At 47.6% G+C, this 22,616-nt stretch overlaps 11 protein-coding genes across 11 annotated transcripts; 6 read left to right on the top strand and 5 right to left on the bottom strand.

Moving 5' to 3' along the window:
- Nucleotides 1–2: 2 nt before the first annotated feature.
- On the top strand, nucleotides 3–3,098 carry EDB93DRAFT_1112411 (DEAD-domain-containing protein). The gene is made up of 8 exons (XM_041448130.1): nucleotides 3–327; nucleotides 377–1,058; nucleotides 1,111–1,640; nucleotides 1,694–1,875; nucleotides 1,930–2,116; nucleotides 2,168–2,288; nucleotides 2,342–2,418; nucleotides 2,467–3,098. The coding sequence occupies exons 1-8, from the start codon at nucleotides 136–138 to the stop codon at nucleotides 2,794–2,796; spliced, it is 2,301 nt and encodes a 766-aa protein (XP_041313618.1). The 5' UTR covers nucleotides 3–135; the 3' UTR covers nucleotides 2,797–3,098.
- Nucleotides 3,099–3,238: 140 nt separating this feature from the next.
- On the top strand, nucleotides 3,239–6,647 carry EDB93DRAFT_1112406 (anaphase-promoting complex, cyclosome, subunit 4-domain-containing protein). The gene is made up of 13 exons (XM_041448129.1): nucleotides 3,239–3,550; nucleotides 3,606–3,811; nucleotides 3,863–3,936; nucleotides 3,989–4,584; nucleotides 4,639–4,745; nucleotides 4,793–4,923; nucleotides 4,977–5,128; nucleotides 5,180–5,433; nucleotides 5,493–5,720; nucleotides 5,774–5,831; nucleotides 5,888–6,073; nucleotides 6,128–6,255; nucleotides 6,306–6,647. The coding sequence occupies exons 1-13, from the start codon at nucleotides 3,319–3,321 to the stop codon at nucleotides 6,489–6,491; spliced, it is 2,538 nt and encodes an 845-aa protein (XP_041313617.1). The 5' UTR covers nucleotides 3,239–3,318; the 3' UTR covers nucleotides 6,492–6,647.
- A 9-nt stretch (nucleotides 6,648–6,656) lies between these two features.
- Nucleotides 6,657–8,539, top strand: EDB93DRAFT_1324392 (uncharacterized protein; the record flags this gene model as incomplete). The annotated part of the gene is made up of 5 exons (XM_041455010.1): nucleotides 6,657–7,106; nucleotides 7,154–7,188; nucleotides 7,238–7,771; nucleotides 7,823–8,182; nucleotides 8,220–8,539. Exons 1-5 carry the CDS (start codon nucleotides 6,958–6,960, stop codon nucleotides 8,537–8,539), a joined length of 1,398 nt encoding a protein of 465 aa, XP_041313616.1. The 5' UTR covers nucleotides 6,657–6,957.
- A 452-nt stretch (nucleotides 8,540–8,991) lies between these two features.
- EDB93DRAFT_1074529 (phosphatidylinositol N-acetylglucosaminyltransferase subunit C) lies at nucleotides 8,992–10,124 on the bottom strand (the record flags this gene model as incomplete). The annotated part of the gene is made up of 5 exons (XM_041445101.1): nucleotides 8,992–9,033; nucleotides 9,087–9,257; nucleotides 9,311–9,690; nucleotides 9,746–9,967; nucleotides 10,019–10,124. The coding sequence occupies 5 exons, from the start codon at nucleotides 10,122–10,124 to the stop codon at nucleotides 8,992–8,994; spliced, it is 921 nt and encodes a 306-aa protein (XP_041313615.1).
- A 990-nt stretch (nucleotides 10,125–11,114) lies between these two features.
- On the bottom strand, nucleotides 11,115–12,015 carry EDB93DRAFT_1112384 (uncharacterized protein). Its single transcript, XM_041448128.1, has 5 exons — nucleotides 11,927–12,015; nucleotides 11,819–11,870; nucleotides 11,576–11,767; nucleotides 11,377–11,525; nucleotides 11,115–11,326 (listed from the first exon to the last, which is right to left on the bottom strand). Exons 1-5 carry the CDS (start codon nucleotides 11,987–11,989, stop codon nucleotides 11,219–11,221), a joined length of 564 nt encoding a protein of 187 aa, XP_041313614.1. The 5' UTR covers nucleotides 11,990–12,015; the 3' UTR covers nucleotides 11,115–11,218.
- Nucleotides 12,016–12,141: 126 nt separating this feature from the next.
- EDB93DRAFT_1074125 (actin-related protein) lies at nucleotides 12,142–13,697 on the top strand (the record flags this gene model as incomplete). The annotated part of the gene is made up of 9 exons (XM_041445070.1): nucleotides 12,142–12,195; nucleotides 12,249–12,313; nucleotides 12,372–12,570; nucleotides 12,627–12,751; nucleotides 12,803–12,925; nucleotides 12,977–13,166; nucleotides 13,217–13,391; nucleotides 13,444–13,583; nucleotides 13,632–13,697. The coding sequence occupies 9 exons, from the start codon at nucleotides 12,142–12,144 to the stop codon at nucleotides 13,695–13,697; spliced, it is 1,137 nt and encodes a 378-aa protein (XP_041313613.1).
- A 276-nt stretch (nucleotides 13,698–13,973) lies between these two features.
- Nucleotides 13,974–14,593, bottom strand: EDB93DRAFT_1237138 (ribosomal protein S24e-domain-containing protein; the record flags this gene model as incomplete). Its single annotated transcript, XM_041451389.1, has 4 exons — nucleotides 13,974–14,027; nucleotides 14,084–14,155; nucleotides 14,211–14,495; nucleotides 14,531–14,593. 4 exons carry the CDS (start codon nucleotides 14,591–14,593, stop codon nucleotides 13,974–13,976), a joined length of 474 nt encoding a protein of 157 aa, XP_041313612.1.
- A 215-nt stretch (nucleotides 14,594–14,808) lies between these two features.
- On the top strand, nucleotides 14,809–15,576 carry EDB93DRAFT_1244645 (uncharacterized protein; the record flags this gene model as incomplete). Its single annotated transcript, XM_041452236.1, has 4 exons — nucleotides 14,809–14,844; nucleotides 14,895–15,150; nucleotides 15,203–15,431; nucleotides 15,480–15,576. The coding sequence occupies 4 exons, from the start codon at nucleotides 14,809–14,811 to the stop codon at nucleotides 15,574–15,576; spliced, it is 618 nt and encodes a 205-aa protein (XP_041313611.1).
- A 401-nt stretch (nucleotides 15,577–15,977) lies between these two features.
- Nucleotides 15,978–16,674, bottom strand: EDB93DRAFT_1074440 (uncharacterized protein; the record flags this gene model as incomplete). Its single annotated transcript, XM_041445095.1, has 3 exons — nucleotides 15,978–16,141; nucleotides 16,194–16,466; nucleotides 16,521–16,674. The coding sequence occupies 3 exons, from the start codon at nucleotides 16,672–16,674 to the stop codon at nucleotides 15,978–15,980; spliced, it is 591 nt and encodes a 196-aa protein (XP_041313610.1).
- A 988-nt stretch (nucleotides 16,675–17,662) lies between these two features.
- EDB93DRAFT_1237136 (ARM repeat-containing protein) lies at nucleotides 17,663–19,837 on the bottom strand (the record flags this gene model as incomplete). Its single annotated transcript, XM_041451388.1, has 8 exons — nucleotides 17,663–17,944; nucleotides 18,001–18,338; nucleotides 18,393–18,638; nucleotides 18,691–18,805; nucleotides 18,867–19,103; nucleotides 19,159–19,407; nucleotides 19,471–19,767; nucleotides 19,829–19,837. The coding sequence occupies 8 exons, from the start codon at nucleotides 19,835–19,837 to the stop codon at nucleotides 17,663–17,665; spliced, it is 1,773 nt and encodes a 590-aa protein (XP_041313609.1).
- A 1,470-nt stretch (nucleotides 19,838–21,307) lies between these two features.
- Nucleotides 21,308–22,501, top strand: EDB93DRAFT_22505 (galactose mutarotase-like domain-containing protein). Its single transcript, XM_041455779.1, has 4 exons — nucleotides 21,308–21,450; nucleotides 21,507–21,789; nucleotides 21,847–22,309; nucleotides 22,357–22,501. The coding sequence occupies exons 1-4, from the start codon at nucleotides 21,403–21,405 to the stop codon at nucleotides 22,481–22,483; spliced, it is 921 nt and encodes a 306-aa protein (XP_041313608.1). The 5' UTR covers nucleotides 21,308–21,402; the 3' UTR covers nucleotides 22,484–22,501.
- Nucleotides 22,502–22,616: the final 115 nt, after the last annotated feature.

Here is a 22,616-nt window from a genome sequence, read left to right as displayed (position 1 = left end):
AAAGTTGCATTAGCTTCGGTAAGCCAGATTTTCATAACACAACTGCCCGTAGAGTATCACTCCCTGAGGAACTCCATAGCCTGTCAAAATTCTTTTTGAACTCTGTCGGTTGGTCGCACTACACTATATGCAGTCATGGACTTCGTAATGACAATCGAATCTGACGATGAATCACCACCTCAGCGCAGAAGCAGCAAGAAGCAACAAGTGGATGATGCCGCCCACCTCGACCCCGATTTTCAGTTTGAAGTTGCTGGCGATCACTATACCGATTCTTTTGAGTTTGGAATGCAACAGGAGGATATTGTGAAGAGGGTTTCTAAGCCAGTGAGCATCACTGCTGCACACGGTAGTCGGTCACTGAATCGGCACATAGGATCCCGTCTCGGTAGATGAAATCATCGAAAGACGAAAACTAAAGACTCTCTCAAAAAGAAAACGCGAGCCAGAAAGTGAGGATGAAGCTGAGGACGGTATGGAGGAAAGTGATGCTAGCGGTGCAGAGGACTTCCCTGAAACGGATGGTTCTGGCGACGAAGATGACCCCCTTGCCAGTTCCGGCGAGGAAAATGACGAAAGCGCAGAGTCCGTATCTGAGGAGGACGAGGAGCAGGGTGATAATGTTGATGCGGAATCAAATTCTTCAGATGAATCAGAAGAAGAGACTCAAGTCGAAAAGGATCGCAAAGAAGCATTCTTTGATTCGGAGGGTGCACCTACGGAGCATCATGCATCTTTTATGACCATGAACCTTTCCCGCCCAATTCACAAGGCGTTGACTAATCTCGGATTTACTTCGCCGACACCCATTCAAGCTGCTACCATCCCTGTTGCTTTGTTGGGCAAAGATGTTGTCGGAAATGCTGTCACAGGTTCTGGAAAGACTGCTGCATTTACTATCCCTATGCTGGAACGGCTGCTATATCGAGAAAAGGGGAAGCATGCAGCGGCTACTCGGTGTCTGGTGCTAGTCCCGACCAGAGAATTAGCGGTGCAGTGTTATGAGGTTGGTTCTAAACTTGCAGCACACACTGACATTCGCTTTTGCCTCGTCGTTGGTTTGTTTTCTGCAAATTTCCACGGCGGCCAGTTCTCATGCAAAATATCTAGGTGGACTTTCCCTTAAATCGCAAGAAGCAACTTTAAGGACTCGCCCAGACGTCATCATTGCAACTCCTGGACGGCTTATCGACCACTTGCGTAATTCCCCTTCCTTCGCGCTTGACGCTTTGGATGTTCTTGTTCTTGACGAAGCGGACCGTATGCTTTCTGATGGATTTGCAGACGAGTTGGCCGAAATCATCAAAGCATGTCCTGTTTCCCGTCAGACAATGCTGTTTTCTGCGACAATGACTGATACTGTCGATGAACTGGTGAAGATGTCTTTGAACAAGCCTGTACGCCTGTTCGTGGACCCAAAACGAACCACGGCTCGAGGCCTTACCCAAGAATTCGTTCGTGTGCGAACGGAGAAGGAGGCCGATCGGACTGCCCTGCTTGTATCTTTATGCAAGAGAACATTCAGACAGCGCGTTATCATATTCTACAAGAGCAAGAAGCTAGCGCACCAGATGCGCATTGTTTTCGGTCTTCTTGATATGAAGGCCGAGGAATTGCATGGCGATCTCACTCAAGAACAGGTTAGATAGCACTTGTCCACTCTCCTACATGTTATACATTGATTCTGGGACAGCGTCTCAGAGCTTTGCAGTTATTCCGCGATTCACAAGTAGATTATCTAATGGCAACTGATCTTGCCTCTCGTGGCTTAGATATCAAGGGCATCGAGACCGTTATTAATTACGACATGCCTAACACGTTGTCGCAATACCTTCACCGAGTAGGTCGGACGGCCCGCGCAGGCAAGTCTGGTCGGTAAGCTTCAATTTTTGACCCATTCCGTTATTCGTATTCTAATCATCATTGCAGCTCGGTTACTCTAGTAGGAGAAGGAGACCGAAAAATGCTCAAAGCAGCGATCAAGCACAGTGCGGGCGAAGATAATGTTCGCCATCGGCTTGTCCCTGCTGATATCTTTCCCAAATGGGTCAAGAGGGTAGAGGCTCTAAAAGACGAGGTCGCGACGATTCTTAAAGAAGAGAAGGAGGAGAAGCAGGTAACTTGGGTTGTTGAATGTCCAACCGCCTTTATTCATACATCATACTAGATCCGGCAGGCGGAAATGGAACTCAGGAAGGGACAAAATATGATCGAGCATCAAGATGAGATTTTCTCTCGGCCTGCTCGAACTTGGTTTCAGAACGAAAAGGAGAAGGCAAAAGCAGTTGGTGGGTGAAGATTTATAAGGTTTAAGACCAGGAGCTTCACGCCGTTTTTCTAGCCACGAGCAAACAGCAGCATGAGAGTGGAATGGCACTCACGCCGAAGGGGAAGTGCAAGGCTATTGATGAGCCCAAGGTAGGTTTGTTGCATCATTGGCGATTCCTCTTTGAACTGTCCCTTCAGCCAAAAAGAGATAAGTTTGCTGGTCTGACCAGGAAGGCAAAGCGACGGAAGATGGCATTAGAAGCCGACAAGGAAGCAGGTGAGACAGGTGCTGTGAACGCTGCCATTCGTTCCGCAAAGAAGGCTGCTCGTCCCGCCAAGATTGGGATTCCAGACCACCGAAATGTACCTGTTTCAAAAAGAAGAAAGGGGGTATCGAGAACTGGTGGTAATACATTTGACAGGGATTTATCATCGAAGGCAGCAAGGGGTGAAGGGGTGCGTGCCAAGAAGGGAGACGCAATCGGCGGGATGGGCAAGCGCAAAGGGGGAAAACGAAGGGACAAATAGCAATTTGTTTAATCGCACAAAATGCGACTGTAATGGTCGACGTTGAAACCTTCGATACTATCATATCGTTATGGTCAAATGTCTACATACTGTAAGGTAAGTAACGAGATCATGATGGCGTTCGTGTTGTCGCTTCAGCACAGGTATTTCGTGCTCTGCTTTGAGAGCAAGTAGCAAAGTTTTCTTCAGAATGACACAAAAGTGAGACTGAAGTTCCCCAGGAATGCATTGCAGCCTGCTGTGACAAGGCATACATAGATAGCGGTGCATTTGTAGCCTCCATAATCCATCCATTAAAATTCGAGTTCCATCCCAGATGTGACTCTGCCGTGAGCGGCCTCGCGCGCTATGGAGAAAACACGCATCACGGGCTTCATCTATAAAAGGTCCGGGGCCAATGAGGCGCTAGACCTGAACTTTGACAGAAAAGGCAACTCTTTCACGCACACGACATTTAGAGGCTTTAAGCTTTAACTTCATAGAGTCGGGGACTGCGCTTTTGCACCATCAGAGACAAAATAAATGGAGCAGGACGCGTTCGCGTCACTGGCTGTCCTACAGCTCTCATCTCCATGCCGTCTACTGCCACTGGCTTGTTGTCCTGACAAGGACCTTGTCGTCCTGGTGTCTCGCCTTGGTGGAAGGGATAGGTTGACTTTATGGAAGATGCAAGGAACCAAAAAGTGGGACATCGAGGTAGAGTGCGATGAAAGCTCCATTGAAAGCGTATCAGCTTTAGCGTGGAGTCCTTGTGGTACGGTTATACGCCACAATTTATGCGCCATGATATCTAACATTAGTCACTGCAGGCCAGACAATCGCTGTCTCTCATGGGTTCTCCCGCGTCACCCTTCATTCTGTGCAAGATGGTCACATTGAGCGTTCTCTCACTATCCCGCCATCGTCGCATAATTCTGAACGACAACATCGAATAACTGGAGCTTGGTGGTTCCCGGGCCACCGCGATCTACCGAGAAGCACGATACCAGATATCTTCAAGAGAAATGAAATTAATGTCTGTGGATTGGTTTATGCTGACACTTCCTCCACTCTTATCATACTGAAGACAGGGTCTGCTCTCTCCATATTGAAACTTCTTCCACTCCTTGATCCCCTTCGAGAAGAAGATAACAAGCTAACGTCAGTCTTCCGAGGCCATAATTTTTTTTTGCACTCGTTAATACCTGTTCAGTGCCACCGACCTCTTTGCTTTCCAAGGAACGCAGACAGGAGCCGCGCTTAAGCCATCCATACCTGAAGTCATCAGTGATTGGCCATCGTTGCTACCAGACCCATCTCTCGCTTCTCTATGCCCTCCGATCTTGATCGATGAACAAGGCAAAACGGCAAAAGATTCACAGATTTTTACTTCTGAGGAAGACGAGAACAGTCTCCTTGTGGTAGGGGATAATGATGGCAAGCTTCACTGTTTCTTGGACGGCAGCTATTATCTAGGGCCGATCAGTACACTTCCATCGACCGTGCCAACGGCAGTATTCAAAGATCCGAAGCAACCGCTATTTTTTCTTCATCCTCAGGCATCAGCGTCCAACTTCTTGTCTGCCACGCTTGCACCTCTGTCGATTGACTTACCGTTGCTTGCCTCCCATAGAATTAGAGATTTCGCCAGGCTTTCCTCGGCCGCACGGGAGTTGATGTGGTATGTCATGCGGATCATTGGAGACCTGCGTGAAGTCTGGTTTGGTTCTGATTCACTTACTGGGGCACGAGATGCTGGTCCGAAATGGATTCAGCTGCTAGAGACCAGACTTCGTGATCAATTTGGCCGTTAGTGATGTTGTCCCTTGGTGGATCTCTACCATTCTCAAGTTTCCTCAACAGAGAAGGAACCTAGTGCCATTCTGGAGCTCACTGGCCTCCTAGTCGCTGGTTTGTGTTCTGAGGGACTTTCGGATTTCTTATCGTCCAGCGAACAAATGAGTGAAAGGGTTGATTTATCCAACAATTTGTTGTTCAAAACTAATTTTGTGTTCAGGCTCTCCAGAAATGGGAGTCTACGGTGACCGATGCACTCATCAAACTGCGCGACTTCTCTACGTTGCGACTTGTTCCTGCGCTTCAACGGCTACATATCATTTTTGAAGAAGTTCTAGGATGGTCACTTATGTCAAGCAGGATTTTACTTTGGATTGCCCATCTTTGTGCTGACACGTTTCCAGTCCTCAATTCGTCTTGTTTGGATTCAACACTGACGACATTAACCATTGTCTGTCTTCGCTAAAGCAAGGCATCTTCATTGCAAATTTGTTGGCATTTCAAGCACGAGGGGAACTTGGATCATTCAAACACTTCCTGAGTTTTCTTCGGTATGGTGAGTGAGTTACTGAGCTGCATTATGGCTGTAGCCTATCTCCCGTGTTAGAAATCGCCTTGGCAGGTAACTCCCCCGAGACTCGCTCACCCCCTGAACATGATATCCTTGAAGTCAATCACTATTTAATGTCCGGGCTGAAGACAAGTCAAATAGACCGGTGGTTCACAGGACCAGCTCCCCAATTTGATCCCGGAGATCTTGGCCTGCCTCGACACAACACAGATACTAACAAAGTTCTTGAAGAAGCACTGGAACAAGCCCACACCGCGTTGCAGGATCCTTCCCAAACAGCATGGCAGCCGGTAGGTTTCTCACTTAATTGTAATGTGTACTCTACGATATTAGTTTGTGTGTGTTTTAGAAAGTCTCCACGGCCGATAAGTCACATCTGGACCGGAATCTGTGGGTACTGGTTCATGATTTGGCTGTCCGGTGTCAGCGGGTATTCGCGCATGTCTCGAAAGCTACCGCTCGATCAGCCATCGTGTCAGGTAGTGTTAGTGCTACGCCATTTCAGGTGGAGGCGAGTGAAACGGTTTCAGGCGGTGCTTGTCAATTTGTCCGGGAAAGAATTATTCGACAAAATGAGGTGAGTCATGTTCTTTACGGTGCGGTGCATTGAACCAAATTCGGATCTCTTAGCCTGGCAACCACCTGCAGTATCTCGCGATCTATTTGGCCTCGGAAATGCGGCCCCTTTGTGAGTTGCGCCTTTGGCTCCTTCGCCTTTTTTGTAATTCAATGTGTACAAATTAGTCTGCCTGACCCGGATGCCTTACGCAAAATGTGCCGCTGGGGTTCCGCTGCATATTGATGTGATTGTTATGGAGTGTTCCATAACTGGTCATGAGCCCGGGGATGTTACGAACATTCAGCTTTGTAATGCTGAGTTTTTTGACGATGAGATAGTTGTTATTGTGTACAAAGTGAGAGGAACGGACGGTGAGCCCTGATTGATTTATGTCCATTTGGCTTTGGATTGAATGACGGACAAAGGTCCGATATTCGCAGGTACGGTTCAGTACAGCGCCCTAGAGTATCAAACACAATCAGAAGGATACGTAAACGGGACCGGCCGAAAAGATATGATAGCCAACGTGCTTGAAAGGTTGAATGGGGAGCATGCAAGTATCGTGCAGTTGTGACCGGTGGTTTTACTAACGGCATGATACAGAGACCTATGCCGATCAAAAGATGTCGCGAATTGAGCGGGTGCAAAGACGGATCAGTATGTTTGGCAGTCAACGGAAGAGTTGGAAGGAGAGTTGTTTGTATACTTGACGGTGAAGGGACGACGATGGACATACTTGATATGGAAGGAGATGAAGATGTGGAAGCTGAGGATGAATCCGAGATGTAACGAGATTCGGTCCGTTGGGGACACGGCGTGTCTAAGCCGGATGACTATGTCCTTTAGGGTCGTGAATCTCCATTAGTGCGTTGATCGCGGTCACTGCGGTGAGTTGGAGTGAGCCGTCAAAACGCGGCTTTTTCAGAGTGAAATGAAGCCATCGACCCGGTATGCGCCAAAATATCAGTGTGGTGAGGACAACCGGGTGCTCGGGAATGAATGCAGATCAAGGTCAACGCATCACATGAAGGCCAAACGTCTGCCAGGCCCATATTATGATTCCGAATTGCAATAGCTTCCCCGTGAGGGCCCCACGGACAGTCTGAAATTGTAAACAGTTTCGCTTAACGTGATCACACCGCGGCCCTCTCCTCGTGTCCTTGATTCGAATTCTTTTTTTCCATCCCATTTTAAACCGTTCTCTCTTCTGTGGATCGTCTCAAAGTCCCTCTTGTCCCTCAACCTTTGTATTCACATGCCTAATAGAGCCGACCCCGGCCATTCTCCCTCAGACGATAAATCAGACTTCAAAGCTGACCTTGACGACGATCCTACAGCCCCCATGTCTGATATTGCTCTCCGAAAAAAGAAAAATGCCGATGCTCAAGCTGCCTTTCGTCAGAGGTGAGCCATACGTCTCCAACCCCCTGCCAAATCTTATGTTTTTTGAGGCGAGCAAACTATATAGCAACTCTAGAAGAAACAGGTAAAGTGATCTCAAATTTATTCTACTTTCATAGCTCATCCTTTGCCAGTCACCAGTCTCGAGTCTGTCGTCCTCCAGCTTCAAGATTCATGTCGCGAAGCGCGATCTGAATCCGGGGATTTACGACAAGACAATGCCCGCCTTAGACATGAATTGCGCGAACGTGAGAAGTTCTGGAGAGCCCTTTGGCAGACGAGGAAGACAGGACAGGCTCCTGAATCCGACGACTTGCCCCCGCTCCCTTCATCTTTCACTCCTCATTCTCAACAAACCAACATCAACAATCGTACCCCCTCGTCGCATGGTCATTATAGTGATGATAGCATGGGATACCAGACAGGCGACGACACGTCCAATTCCCTCTGCAGCAGCTCGTATACCAGCGCGCCAAATCACTCATACGCGACTCAGTCTCCTGCACTTTCTTACACCGCCGTGGAGACCGAGCAGATACCCTCCGGTGGATCTGGCCACCATATGAACGCCCGAGTATCAAGATATAGTTCATACCCGTATCCAATGCAACCCATCAACCGGGACGGACAATGGACTCACAATGTGGCGCAAACTACGTCTGCAAATGGTTAGTCAATACTTCCGCTACTAATCTTACGACTTCTGATAGAACTTGTAGGCTCTCCTACCTTGACATCACCTGATGTATATGCAAACCGCCCTTTTGAAGAGCAGAAGAATCAGCTCAATCACTTAGAAACAACCCCGTATATCTTTCCCGGTAGCCGTTCCATCTCTCCTACGTCATCCACTCCCCCGTCCTCGTCTAGCACCTCCTTGACGTCACCATTCCAATTCACGTTCCCTGCTGATGGCCCGATCACTCAAGATCGTGCAGAATTTGATTATCGCAGGCACTCCAATACCCACGGTGCTGATTTAACCTTACACGGTGGCACTGCAGATATTTCGCTTCCAAGCGCGGGTGGCGACGGCGTCCGTTACAGACTTGGGCCTCGTCGCGCGAATTCCGGTCCAAGTCCGCTACTACCCTCCCTCCCTCAGTTCTCTGGAAGCGAGAACGGCTCTCATCACGAGCGGGGGAGCTAGCGAAGGCGAGGCTACCCCCTATTCGAAACTCCGACAACGTAGAGGACGTTCTCGGGAGTCGAGGTCACCCTCCCCTGGTGCACCTCCAATCTCGGGTACGCTGGCGGTCATTAAAGCTCAGGCTTTCGGAGCACTCCGTCGAACTCGTACCAGGACCAAAAAATCTTCTGAAGGGGCGGCTAAGGTTGCTATGGAAGTTCTCGAGGCCAGGGGCATCGGAATGGGCGTAGCGGCTGGCTCGAAACGTCCCCGCCTTCACCATGACGATTCCGACATGCAAACATGATGCAAATATCAATGTACTACTCAACGATTACCAGTTCACTCATTTGATCCTTAGGGATTGTATTATTTTTTCTCTCCTCACCAGTGGACTATGTAACCACAATTATTTGTACAGCGACTTAAGATCCCAGTTTACTTACTGTATTGCGCTTACTCCATAAAGGTCAGCTGCGTAGTGTCTCATGTAATATGTTATGTACCTCCTCTGTTGCACAATACATTTATCATTAAAACACTGTATCCGATGGCTGCACATGCGCAGCGCGTGTCATTCGCGGAACTCGGTAACTCGCCAACGGATCACTGGCTAATGTGCTATCGTTAAACTTCTCCGAATCTACTGGCTCGTGGCATTCGCCTGCGGGCCGACAGAAGTCATTTATGCTCGGCGGAGGATTGAAAAGTAAGATTCTACATTGTGTGTTCCACGTTTTAAACAGTGTGAACCAATTATCAATTAAGTCTCGGAACTGCAACATCCCACGGTCCTCTTATCTCACTGCGGAAAGATATGTTAAACGAGAAAGGAAAAAGCTTGACGGAGTGACGTGCTTTTTGTATTTCTGTGCCCAGACTAAGACTCCCGGGGCAACGAACGTCACCGTGATCGAGATGCCTGCATAAATGTAGGCGACCGAAACGGATAAAGGCGCCGTTAGAGTAAACGATAGCACACAAAGGGTCAGTGTGAAGAGGATCTGTGCGACTTGTGGAGTGACCTATAATCAAAGTTTACACGATAATGTAACCAGGTAAAATTACCGAACCCCACCTGAAGCTGATGACGCAGGATCGGGAAAAGAGCAAACAATTGCACAGCAAACAGGACAAGAGCGAAGACGGCCAAATCGTCAGGCAGTCGCGAGGCCAAAACAACCGATGACGAGATCGCGGCATTCATGGATAGTACAGATGAGAGTCTACAACGGAAGATGAGAATTGACAACAGGGTCAACGTGGCACTAATCCACCTTTCCTGTTGAACTGGTTTCATGGAACTATAATCGGCGAGCAACGCGTTAAGAAGGAAGAGACATGCTGATAGTGCCCAAATGGAGTCCGAGGACGTTGCTGCGGTCAAAGTTCGCAAAACCGGTGACAAACCCATCAAAGCGAGGAAAACAAGAAGGGAAGATTTGATCGCATTCGAGCCTGGTTGATGCAACTGATCAATGAAGGGTTCAGGGGGTGGATGTGGAGGACGTACGAGTGAAGGTACCACGAACAGGATTAGAACAACTCAAGATCTCGTACAAAGCATATCCTCCAAAGAAACTAACTATCGAGAGCCACAGCAGGACACGAGCATCAAGCCAGCGTTCCTTAAGCCTCACAAAAACTGCGAGGAATGTGAAGATTGTCGCTAAGTGCTGTGTGATCGCACAGCATAAGAGTACTAGTGGCCAATAGGTGTACGGCTTGAAATTAGCTTTAGAGAATATTAAGTACCACGTTTTGAAGATAAATTATGCATACCAACGGTTTCGCCTCAAGGAAGAGAGGAAGGAGTGAGGATGAATGTAATTGTCAGGAAAAGGCTGCCTTTCCCACAACACTTTGTTCCACCCTTCGGCTTCAGATGACATCGTAGAAACAGTTCAACTTATGTATTTGGTCGACGGTGTGGCGATCACTACCACGTGGCCATCGACATGTGCAATGGGGGATTCACACAACTCCAACAATCATCATTTACCCATTTGCATCTCAGGGAGTAGATGATGGACCAAGACAATACAAGACGGCGTCACTTTCCTCGATCATGGGAACAGAAGAGATTTCGTTTATAGCATGCTCTACAATGAAAACAACGTGTCCGAACATCCGAATCGTGATGCTGGTCCGCTGAGTTTCACGACGTGTAAGATAATAGTATACAATGCCCATGAGGCCTTCAAAGATCACTTCATGATTGAGCGGGTCCGAGGTAAATTGAAAATTATGGGAGGGATCGGCGATCATGCATTAAAGAGCACGAGAAAACCTGGAGGTCAGAATAAGAAGTCCGGAGGATGGATGTCCCACATGTTATACTGATGGTAAGGCGATACACACGCACAAAGTATTATTCAATCCCACTAGAAGTAGTCACAGTGAGGAACGGTAAACAATCGGTCATAGAGCTTGACATTACCACTAGCCGTTCTTCATCTCTTGGCGTAGGTGCTAATTTCACCGCTTTCGCAGTCTCGACCTGCTCGGCAAGTCGTCCCCGATTCGGATTCGAGGCATTAGTACCTCGTGCATGTGCCTATGCTGCCTGGTGAATCCTGTAAAATGGATACTAATTCGGATTCGCCTTACCGTTTTCAACCTTCTCTCAGCTGCCTCTGCAGCTGCGGCGCGAGGATCGGAAGGGGGTACCACAGTGGTGCCATCGTTTGATTGGGCGGCAGTGCTTCCCAACACCTGATGTTCCTCAGAGTGCGCACGGGCCTTGGAGCACAATGAGCCCATGAAGCACTAGCAGGTGACTTCGGTTTGGTATAACTTAGTTACACAAATGCGTTGTCCCTGGAACTCCCTTAAGTGCCAAAGAGACTGGAGAGCGGTTATTAAGACGTTGTGGTCTGAATTCAAGAAGCGCAGTCTAGCGTGGCGCCTGAACGTGCTCTATAAGGGAAACATGTGTAGGCAAGGCATCCCCACGGAACTAGTGCAAATCGTACATATCAAAGAACTACATTGGAAGCGTATTTGATATCTCTCTGTAATTTCCCCGACTATTATTGCCAGTGGGACGCTCAGTCAGGTTGAAGTCTTCATGGTACCTACGCGGTAACCATTCCTGCAATTGTGACTGAGTATCATACAAAGCGAAAAAGAAACCATATGAACCTCCCACCAGCGCCTGCTGGCAGACCATGCCGTACTAGAATCCAAACCTGCCTTGAGCATGCGGTTTTTAATGCTGACACCAAGTAACAGTCCGAGGATAGTCAATAAAAACAGGGTGACCACAAGCTGGTCCCTAGGAGAATCTCGTTCTGGTAGGGACAAATTAACGTTAGTAGACACAAGGAAATTGAAGACGCACGAAAACATCGCGCTTCAACATCGCCCTCCAGACCAGTCGCAGTGTCTGGATCTGTGTCGCCAAGAGATGCACCGGCGCAAATAGGTAGGTTCTGATTCAAGCACCACTGCTTAGTGCACGATAGACAAGGTTTGGAGGGGTTGTCGGGCGTGTTCAGGGACAGAATCGTATAGTTGGCAGAGAAGCAGATACCTAAATCGTGATTAGTTCCAGCAGCATGATGATCAAGTTCAAGGGACTCACATTTGCAGAAGTTTGTCACCTCCCACTTATTCATGGCAGCTTCGACTGACGCCTGCCAAGATTGTTTAATTGAAGGGTCCCGGTTAGATGAAGATTGACTCGACGTACGATGCTGAATATGAGCGTAATAAAGAGAAAGCTAATAAGCCGTGTGGAACCATGTTGTATCATGATGAGCGCTGTGGCCAGGAGCCAGCTGGTAAATGTGACATTATGTGAGAAACACGCTCAAACGGTCAAACGCGTCTGCTTTCACATTTTTGATCGTCAAACGAATCTTTAGCCTTCTTTAATAACTTTTTCTGTTCATTATCACTGCAGGGATGTCGGCAGAATTTGAGGATGTCCTAACAAATCAACCTGTCGTGATAGACAATGTAACGCTCATCTTCCAGCTACGGCGCGTGTAGGCTCATCCAGGTTTCGACAGGGTTCAGGGACTATCAAAGCAGGTTTCGCGGGTCAAGATCATCCGAAATGCTTTTTCCCATCATTGTACGTTTTTACAGCGCAATACCGGTCAACGTGTAGGCCTAATCATTTGATTTTCTAGCGTTGGGAGACCAAAGCATGTGCGCGTCATGGCCGGTGCTCTCGAAGGTGATGTCTTCATCGGTCGTCGTGCACAAGAATTCCGCGGTCTTCTCAAGATCAAATACCCTATGGAACATGGCATTGTAACTGATTGGGATGACATGGAAAGAATATGGAGTTGGATATATGCTGAAGAACTTGGAACCCTCAGTGAAGAGGTATGTTGCTTTATCTAATATAGGTGCCAGGATGTTCCGATCAGAATGCATGAAAGCACCCAGTTCTCTTGACCGAAGCGCCACTCAATCCAAGGAGTAATCGTGATGTGGCCGCTCAGATATTCTTTGACACATTCAATGTTCCAGCTCTCTTCCTGTCCGTACAGGCTGTTCTTTCGCTGTAAGTTGTACACTCGTCATATTTATTTTAGCTCCCTCGAACCATCCATAGATATTCCTCAGGGCGGACGACTGGCATAGTACTCGACTCTGGGGATGGTGTTACACACGCTGTCCCTGTATTTGAGGGTTTCTCCATGCCTCATGCAATTAGAAGAGTGGATGTCGCTGGAAGGTATGATGTCCATCTTCCGCTCGAATGAAAGCCTCACATGCCACATTACAGAGATGTAACTGACCATTTACAGCTTCTGCTAAGAAAATCTGGTCATCATCTGCACACTACTGCGGAAAGAGAAGTTGTTCGGATAATAAAGGAAAAGTGCTGTTATATCGCACTAAACCCTTCCAAAGAGGAGAAGGACACGGTGGGTCGGACTGAGGAGTTCCGTCTCCCGGACGGAAACCTAGTTCAGGTGAGTTCCCACATTCTAGTCTGGAGATGCTAATCACATCTTTCTTGCAGTTGGGACCCGAGCGGTTCCGCGCTCCCGAAATCTTGTTTAATCCAGAGCTTATTGGACAGGAATACGCTGGTGTTCATCAGGTTGTTGTAGATTCCATCAATCGAGTTGATCTGGATCTGCGGAAGAGTCTCTTTTCGAATATTGTGCTCAGTGGAGGCAGCACGTTATGCAAAGGTACGTAAGCTTTAGTAGACAAGTCACTTGCATTGATAGCATCGTCTTGAAGGTTTTGGCGACCGTCTTCTCAACGAAATCAAGAAGTTGGCTTTGAAAGATGTTAAGATCAAAATTTACGCCCCTCCGGAGCGCAAATACTCGACGTGGATAGGTGGTTCTATTCTTGCAGGTCTGGGGACTTTCAAGAAGGTTGGTCTCAACCTGTTCTATATGGGCGGTTCTGAAACATATTCGCAGATGTGGGTATCAGCAGAAGAATACCAAGAAGATCCGGATATCATACACAAGAAGCTCGGTTTCTAAAGCTTTATTGTGTTTTATCCTCTCTTTGTAGATCTCTATGCTCGACTATATTACCACTGCATCGATACCCAACATCATCAACTGGTTTTGTAATACTCTTAGAAAAATGCGCATATTCCAATGAAAATGCTCGTGAGCCGCATGTGCATATGATTCATGAATGTGGTTGTGAGTGTGACATACGCCATAGGTACAGCTCGCTCGACTGGTTCTCGATAATAAGAGGGGGAGCACTCGAGCAAGAAAGGAATATAGACTAATGCAAGAGGGCAGTGTCTACTTGCCCTTCTTAGCAGGCTCAGCAGCCTTGGTCTTCTTGGTACCACGGAACTGCAGATGAAGTGCATCAGTGCATCGCACGACAGTAATTGAAGAAATTGTCATACCTTCTTCGCGCGGTTCTTTCTCTCGTGTCGCAGTTTACGTGAAGGCTTGTCAACCTTGGTCTCAAGGCCAGACTAGTTGAATAGAAGATGAGACAGTAGTCGTGTGGTAAGGAGAGGATAAACTTACCCGGACCAGTCTGTGCTTAGGCTCGAACCTCTTCTGTGATGTCTCATCATCGTAAATCAGCGCAAATCCAGTGCTACGTCCACCACCGAACTGTGTTCGGAAACCGAAGCAGACTACGCGTGCTTTATCCGTCTTGTACATGGTAGCCAACTTCTCTGCGAGCTCGGTTTTTGGTACGTTCGGCCGCGATGGGTGGAGAACATCGAGTACGAACTGACGACGCGCCAAAAGGCGGTTGGTGATGAATTTACGGGCGCGGAGGGTAATAGGTGCTGTGTTGTCGGCCTAAAGTCATAGACCGTAAGCTTAGTACATCTAACCTGCATTGGTACCATCCATCGCCTCCCGACCGCAGATCTCACTCGGTTTCGACGATTCGACATGGTACAGCAACCTGCAGCATTCGACGGGAACTCTCACCATGATTTTGTCGTCCTTGACGTTTTGCGACCTTTTCTTCCCGGGGTCTTGACGAGATGGTGTGTGTAGGCGTAAGGAGATTGAAGTCCGTTCGGCAGAGTCCGTACACAGCCACCCGTAATTGCTCCTTAGCGCTTAGCCTTGAATTCCTCCCTGAGGCTTGTGATATCATAGAGCTATGTCGTCCAGCTTTGCATCTTCGTTCGCGCCCTATGTAAGTCTTCCCCATATGCATTTACGTATAAATTATACTAATGTGTGCAGACTCCTCCACCAGATGACTCTTCCTACCGGTCACCGCCGTCTTCAAGCTCCAAAGCACGGCCATGGTTTCCTGTTCACTCATCCTCACGAGGAACAGAGATATCTTATCAATCTGGCGGTCTCCCAACATTTAACAATTCGATAAGCGGGCATGAGGATATCCAGGAAGATGTCCAGCAGAATCAGTGGGAAACGAGTTATGGGATGCGTGTGGACGTTCTATCAGCCTTCGCATATATACTGGGTCCGATTTCAGGTAAGTCATACAAATATGAGTGCTTATTCCGTCGTGTCATGATTTGCTTCAGCTTTGATATTACTTGTGCTGGAAACTCATAACGATTATGTTCGGTTTCACGGTAACATTCCCCGCTTCCTTACTGACTTACCACTAAGTTCATTGTCAACAGCCTACCAATCTGCCTTGTCAATGACACCTCTGCTATTAGTGCGCATATTTGCATCACTACTTGGTTTTCCTTCATGGATACGGTCATTCCTCACTATTTCATTGGCACTTTCCGCACTTTTCATGGCGTGAGTATTCCGTTAAGTCGACATGAGTCCCGAGTTCACATATTTCAGTATACGAGCGTATTTTGGAGCTTCACGCGAGGGTCTCGCACGTTATCATCTCCCAATCATTGGGCCGCTCGCTGAGAAATGGGTGTTCGAGGAATGAGCTGCTCTCCTCCATGACGTCATCCGATATCATTGTGCACCTGGATTGCACCCTCTATCTAGGTAGCAACGAATGCGTAAAATCATACGTGGTGGACGCAATGGCCATATACTATATGCAGATTTTTAGTTGGGTGCTTTTTAGCACCAACTCATAGCATCATACGGATTTATGTAAGATATCCCTGTATACTCTAATTGAAGTCCACAATAATGTACTGCTTCGTTCTTTCAAGGAGGTAGTCGAGCGAACAGCATAGATAGCATGAAAAAGTCCGTTATAATACAGTGGCAAGGTAAGTACAAAACAAATTCGTACGCGCGCTCTAATAGAATTCCAACGCGTGGGTTCTATAGATGTATAGTTTGTGATTATAAGAAGAAATCGAGTCTAACCCGATGTTATATGCAAAGACCTACAACCTGAACGCCAGATGCACACGTCGCAGTAACAGCTTTGCCGAGAACAGCCTGAAGGAGGGGTTGTATCGCATTGATGATGGCATCGGTCAGATTCTCGACGATGTCCAGTAGGTCGTCCAGAGTACATTTGAGATCGTACACGACTGCAAATACAGTTCATTACCGTTTTGTATGCAAGAAATGACTGAGACTTACTGGGACCCAAGATCGGACCGACAATGGGCAATGAGACAACAAGGTTGTAAGTGACTGTGAGGATGTCCTTGTTGGCGTTGACAATACTCTCTAGCAAGGTCTCTAGGTTGTTGGTGGGATCTAGATTCGCGACGCCCTTGTCACCGCCAAGCTCTGCCAGAACAGAAGTGAAGCCCGCAAAGTTTGTGTTGAATCCAGAGAGCTCTGTTGATGCCTGCTGTTGGAATGCGGGGTTAGAAGCGGATGCAGACGTTGCATTTGAGGCCAGGTTGTCTATACAAGAACGATAAGTAAAGGTCACAAACAACCCTCATCTTACCGACATACGATAGTTTGCGGCGTGCTGCAAAGCCTGGCGGTGATATCTGCGTAGACGAGCAAGCTTGGCGTTCGAGCTTCCACCATGAGCACTAACAGCGGACGGTTCACGCGGTACGTGTGGAACACTCCTGGCGGCTTTACGTTCCGTGTGCCCCGCCATTACCCGCGACGGCGCATTCGGGGACTTAGCTTGTATGGCTGTAGTATGAGATGCTGGATGCTTAGGTGTGGACGACCTGTCCGTTCTGGCAGCGATATTCGTGAACCCGCCAAAGGCCCTTGGCGACGACGGTATTGCGATTGGTTTAGCCAAGGCATGCTGCACCGTGAAGGGCGTACTCAGCATCAATGTCATGGCAGCGGCGGGCAGGAAGACAAGAAGAGAGCGCATGACCGGCATATTGAAGGAGTGGGATTGAAAGGAGCGTGAAGACGGGTTGTAGATATTAAGACAAGCGACTCGCGCTGAAGTTATAAGAGATATAGACTAGAGGAACGATATAGCCAACAAGTTCCCAGACTTGCGATAGTTGTGGTAGAAGGCAAAAGTGCAACTCATCTAGTGAGATGCATTCTTATACCCTATTATTTAGTTCGCCAAACCTTAATCAAGATTCTTTCTGATTGGCTCCCGCCATATCACGTGATGAAAAGCAATCCAAGCCCAAGTTGAAAGTTGTTGGACCCTTCGCATCGCGGGTCATGGCATTGAGGAATCTTATAACGCCTCACAGCCATTATTGATCTACACAGTTCCATTTGATCTGCAGAATGGTGAGAAAGCTTTTCAAAGACGCACAACGTGATATTTTCTTACCGGAAACCCATCACAATTTCTATATGGTTTAAGGCAGACTTAGCATGCGTCGTGTACGGTAAACCAAAGACAGAATCTGCCAGCCAAAGAAAGAAAGCCTTGGCCAATGTGATTAGATACGCTGCACGTTGGTAGGGGGAGCATAATAGGCAGTATTTTGTCTGCACTTCATGATTCATTGAGCACAAAAGAAGGTACGGTACTATTTATTCTCTTGGAATGTTCGTGAATGCGAGAAAAAGACTCAAAGGTGGGGTATGTGCATACTGCATAGACCGCCTAATCAACCTGAACTACACAGGTCAACGTCACGGATGATTTGTTCGTACTTTCAACACTTGCCTAACATATCCGCTGACGCTTTTTGAAGGGCCCGTGCAGCGAAGTAACGCACATCTGCGTCGGAATCTGCTTTCTGTTGCTCTAGTACCGGAACGATACTTTTACGGACAAATTCGCGACCCTCCGTAGTATTTCCATATGTGGTAGCAAGAATTTCTAGAGACTTTGCAACGTTGAAGCGGATGTTCGGGATGGGGTCTTCAGCAAGCTGCAAGAGCGGCCCGATAATTTCAGCTTGAACGATTGCAAGATTCAGGGAAGGTGCGATAGTCTACAATTTAAAGATTCCGCTCAAATCACTGCAGCCTAGTAAAGATGAACACGTACTGTGATCGCTTGTACAGTGGTCATCCTGTAGAGGTAATTTGGATGTTGCCCCATACCCATGACCTTGGGGACAATCTGAACCTTCGCCCAATCGACGCCGAAGACTTCTGTCAGTTTCTTGAGGTTGGTGGTTGCAGATTCACGTATACTGAAAACCGTGTCACCCAACCAGGACATGCAGAGGTTCCCGAGTTGTTCATCGAAGAAAGGTTTGCCGAGTTGGGTTGCAAGCAGGGGGATATATTCTATAATAGCCTGTCTGACACGCCATGACTTATCCTCTGCAAGCTCGATGATGGCGGGGAGAAGACTATCAGACAGGAGTTCGATATCAATGACTGACAATAGCAATTTCAGGGAGCTATTTGCATGTAGACGTGCATGGAGCTTACCGCCATTTACAGTCTCGAGCTTACTGATGACATTGAGCCGAACTTCGGGAAATTCGTCTTTCAGTAGATGAAGGAACAAAGGTAAGAGATGCTCAATAGTAGCATCTCTGCCCAAGAGCGGTGCAAGGCCGCTGATATGGTTTGCAAGAGCGGCTCGCACGTGCTGAGATGCGTCATGAGAGAGGTCACGCACGCAAGGCACGATGCGTGCAAGGATGACTTCCTTCTCAAGTAGTTTCGAAAACCCTGAAAGTTAAGGGTGGAATCAAGTAGTACTCTATGGCAGTATCGATCATACCTGGGATTTGGCCTGCAGCCGCTGTGCGTACTTCTGCCTCGTTATCTTTTAGAAGCTGCACATATTGCCCTATTAACTCCTCCCTAACCAGTTCTATGCCGACGGCTTCTGCGAGCTAAATGCCAATATGAATTATGGCACCTAGATAAAGGTAGAATCCGGCCTCGGAGACGCACCTCATTGAAATGTGTTGCGGCCATATATCGCACTCGCCAGCTCTTATCAGCAATGCTGTGTCTGATTTGTTTCAACAGTTGCTCCTTCACCTCGGATGGCGTGAGTTGCTTCGCGATAACAATAAGGTCTTCTACTGTGAGTAAGCGCACAGAATCCTGATCATCGGATTGGAGTCTGCGGTAGATGGGTAGCCCATCCGACAAGACATGTTGCTTTGACAGATTTTGAACGAATGGCTGCCAAAAAAGTTGACGTATCAATCGTCGCAGAGATAGAATGTATATTACGCACCCCGAGCCACTTTGCCGCAGCACGTCTGACCATAGGTGTATCATCTGCACCCAAAGCTGCGAAGCCCTTCCGGAGATCCTCCTGAATTGACCACGATACTTTGTTATAAACCGGAGGATACAGGGCTGCAGAAGATGTGCGTGATGTAAACCATTCGCCCTGTGAGAGCCGCTTCAGGAGTGGAATGTAAAACTCTTCGATTTGCGGAGTAGATAGAACTTCAGCTATTTTGGCGATAGATTCTGCAGCCTGGTAGCAAAATCATTGGTTATCAATCAATCAATCCAGGAACATATTTTTAAGGACGCGCACCTTGTCCCGTACTAGGGTCTCCTCTACTGCAGATAGATTCTCCAGAGGGCCCAGCAACACATGGGCGAATTGCTTTCCACCAATGTACTCCTCGAAATTCCTTCCAAGCTCTTTGGCCAAAGCCAGTAGTACCTCATCTTCATCATCGACAGAATCTTGCAAGAATGGAACAAGCTCGTCACGGGCGCGATCTGGCCCTAAAGCAAGTGCAATCGTGGGTATGCTGTGAATGGCATTGAGGCGTAGTTGAACGTCTTCCGAGCGTAGCTCGTCCATTAGAACGGCAATAGGTGCAATCTACAACAGCATTGTGTTAATTTCATATCATTCACCACGGGATTTTGATGATGAGACTCACGTCCTCCATGGTGTATCCGGGTTCCATCGCAGTGGCGCTGTATCAAAAGACGTTCAGTCCCAGTTGAGAAATCACGCGGGGACTTCTTACTGTTTAACAAGTCAGATATTAGCCTGCTATACCTCTACAAGGGTTGCAAGGCTGAAGATGATTGTACTGGAAGGTGTGATGAGTCTAGCGATTAAACGTTGAGGGCAAGTGATCTGTTCTTGATTAAGCTCGATTAAGATTGCAAGGGTAAATATCTTTGTTTAGCATAAGATTCAACTACCAGGCCAATATTATCGTTCAAGTTTGCAACTATTACTACAGAATACAATGATCGCGCCTACACCATGGCACCAGTGCACACCGTCCCTAGTACTGAAGCGCTTCGAGAGCTGGTACTCGTGAGATATCTGACCGAATCGGAACTTACCAAGTAGTAGTTTAGATACTGATTCTTTCCCCCAGTGATCAGTAGATCATTTAGTCTCCAACGAACCCAGCGCCAAAGGCGGTCACAGAGATAATAGACAAACCAATTAGTCTCCGAGAGAAACTTTCATCACGAATTCTGAGCTTCGCGACACTCAAATATGACGCCATGAGCGATGTCGCTACGATGAATAATGTGATGTACATATAGAGGGTAAAGCAAGTAACCTCTGACCAATAAATATTGGACCACCGTGGACACTTCTTCACGAAGAAGAGAAACGGCAAAAAAAAATCATGCGATAATTATCAACAGTATGCCCAATGGCTCACTCGAAGCTGACAGACCCTGGCGAAAGCCATGAGGTCTATCTCGCGATGACGGGGTACCATCGTCCAGGTTGTAAGTCCTTGTGAAATCTCATTGTTAGAATTGGAGTCAGAGAATCATATGTAACAACTCACAAAATGAGCTATATAAATGAATTGAATTTCAATCAGTTCCATGGTACTCCCAATGTAACAACATTTTAACTTCAATCACACCAGAGGTGTCAAAGCGATGAGTCTTTGTGTGCAATAAGACAAGGCGTCTTGAAAGCTTGACTTTTGATATCACGTGTGTCGTGATAGTAGCAATCAGCAGCCTTGACGTCATTACCTGTAGGTATGGCAAAGTAGCCATAGCAGTGAAGCATCGAATATATCGTCTGGGGACGCTGAACAAACGAGAAGTCAGCAGCGATTCAGGACAACTTTGGCCTGCGGTGAATGGAACGGCGTATGCATCTGCCTATTTGGATCACTGCTGCGCTGCGAAAGGATCGCAGAGGAAGCCAATGAGAGAGCTTTTCTGCCGCTCCCTCGTACTACTTTCGACTGCAGGTCGACCATAAACGCAATCTGCCATCTGGGAGTCAGGAAGTGTGAGAGAAGTGTCAGCAGTGGGATAGGTGTATGCCATGAGTGACAGAGTTAGCAAAGTGAGAACAAAATGGGAAGACTAAGTACTTAAGCTCGTACCCGATTCCACCTAAGGGCAGGTTTTTACTCAGGCCGGGGGCCGGGCCGCTAGCCTCCTCTCAGGGTAATTCCAGGGGGTACTTATATCTCATAGTTGCCAACTCAATACCTCAAGCTTACCATCTACTCCGAAGATGCCAGTCAAACAGGTTTCTGGGCGAGTCACTTTGACACATGCAAAGGTACGTGATAGACTAGACCAAAAGCAGACAGCCACTCATCCTGATTCCTGGAACAGGGTTCCTCTGCGGAACTACTTCTGTACGGTGCAACAGTCATTTCATGGAAGGCTGGAACCATCACCGAACCTCAGCCAATTGAGCGGCTATTTGTTTCATCCAAAGCCGCTGTCGATGGTTCAAAGCCTGTGCGGGGAGGTATTCCAGTCATATTTCCTTGCTTTGGACCTCCCAGCCACCCAGAGCACATGAAACTTGCCCAGCATGGTTTTGCCAGAAATGAAGTGTGGAAATTCGATAGCATTGTGATGGACAATGACGAGGGCGTATCTGTGAGACTCAGTAAGTGCCATCTCACTGGATTTGTATCGCTTGATATATGTTGATATATTCTCCCAGCGCTTGAGCCAACCGCGGGTATCACAGAAAAATATGACAGACCATTCCATCTGGCTTATGTCGTTACCTTGGCTGAGCATCAGATCAGTACTGATCTGCACGTCACGAACACGTCAACCTCTATGGCTTACCCACCTGACAACCTCGAATTCCAGGCTTTGTTCCATAACTATATCAGGGCCCCTGCGAACGACGTCCTTGTTTTCCCCTTGCAAAACAAAAGTTATTTTGACAAAACAGAGGCATCCGAAGAAGCCAGAAACAAACCGAAAGTTGAGACTAGGGCAGGAGTTGATGTCCGTCAATTCACCGATTCTGTGTACCCAGATGCAGGGGGGAAATATGAAGTCACATGGCCAGGAGGTGGCGTGGAGATCAAGGTTCGGGAGCTAAAGGACGTTGTTGTTTGGAACCCTCAGCAGGCTGCGGGTGCGAAAATGGGAGACATGGAAGATGGAGGATGGTGAGCATTTATACTGGGTCATGTACTTCGATGCTAACACTCCTTAGGGAAAGGTATGTTTGTGTTGAGCCAGGTTATGTGAGGGGATTTGCGAAGATAGAACCAGGCAAGACGTGGATTGGGCAACAAGTTATATCTGTCATTCACCACGAAAGGAGGATCAATCAGTTGTGATTAGTCCTTGTGAATTGCACACTTATTTAATACCGTTAGACCAGTGAAAGCATTTTTAGTAGATTTTGTAGTTCGAGTAACGTTGACGTTGACTCTGACAAGTTTGTGCGCCACGGCTTTCCATAAACACGTG

The sequence above is a fragment of the Suillus bovinus genome (assembly GCF_016758785.1).
Source record: "Suillus bovinus strain UH-Sbo-P2 chromosome Unknown EDB93scaffold_1, whole genome shotgun sequence".
NCBI lineage: Eukaryota > Fungi > Basidiomycota > Agaricomycetes > Boletales > Suillaceae > Suillus > Suillus bovinus.
Note: the sequence above shows the minus strand (reverse complement) of the source record. Positions and strands in the feature narration are given on the sequence as shown.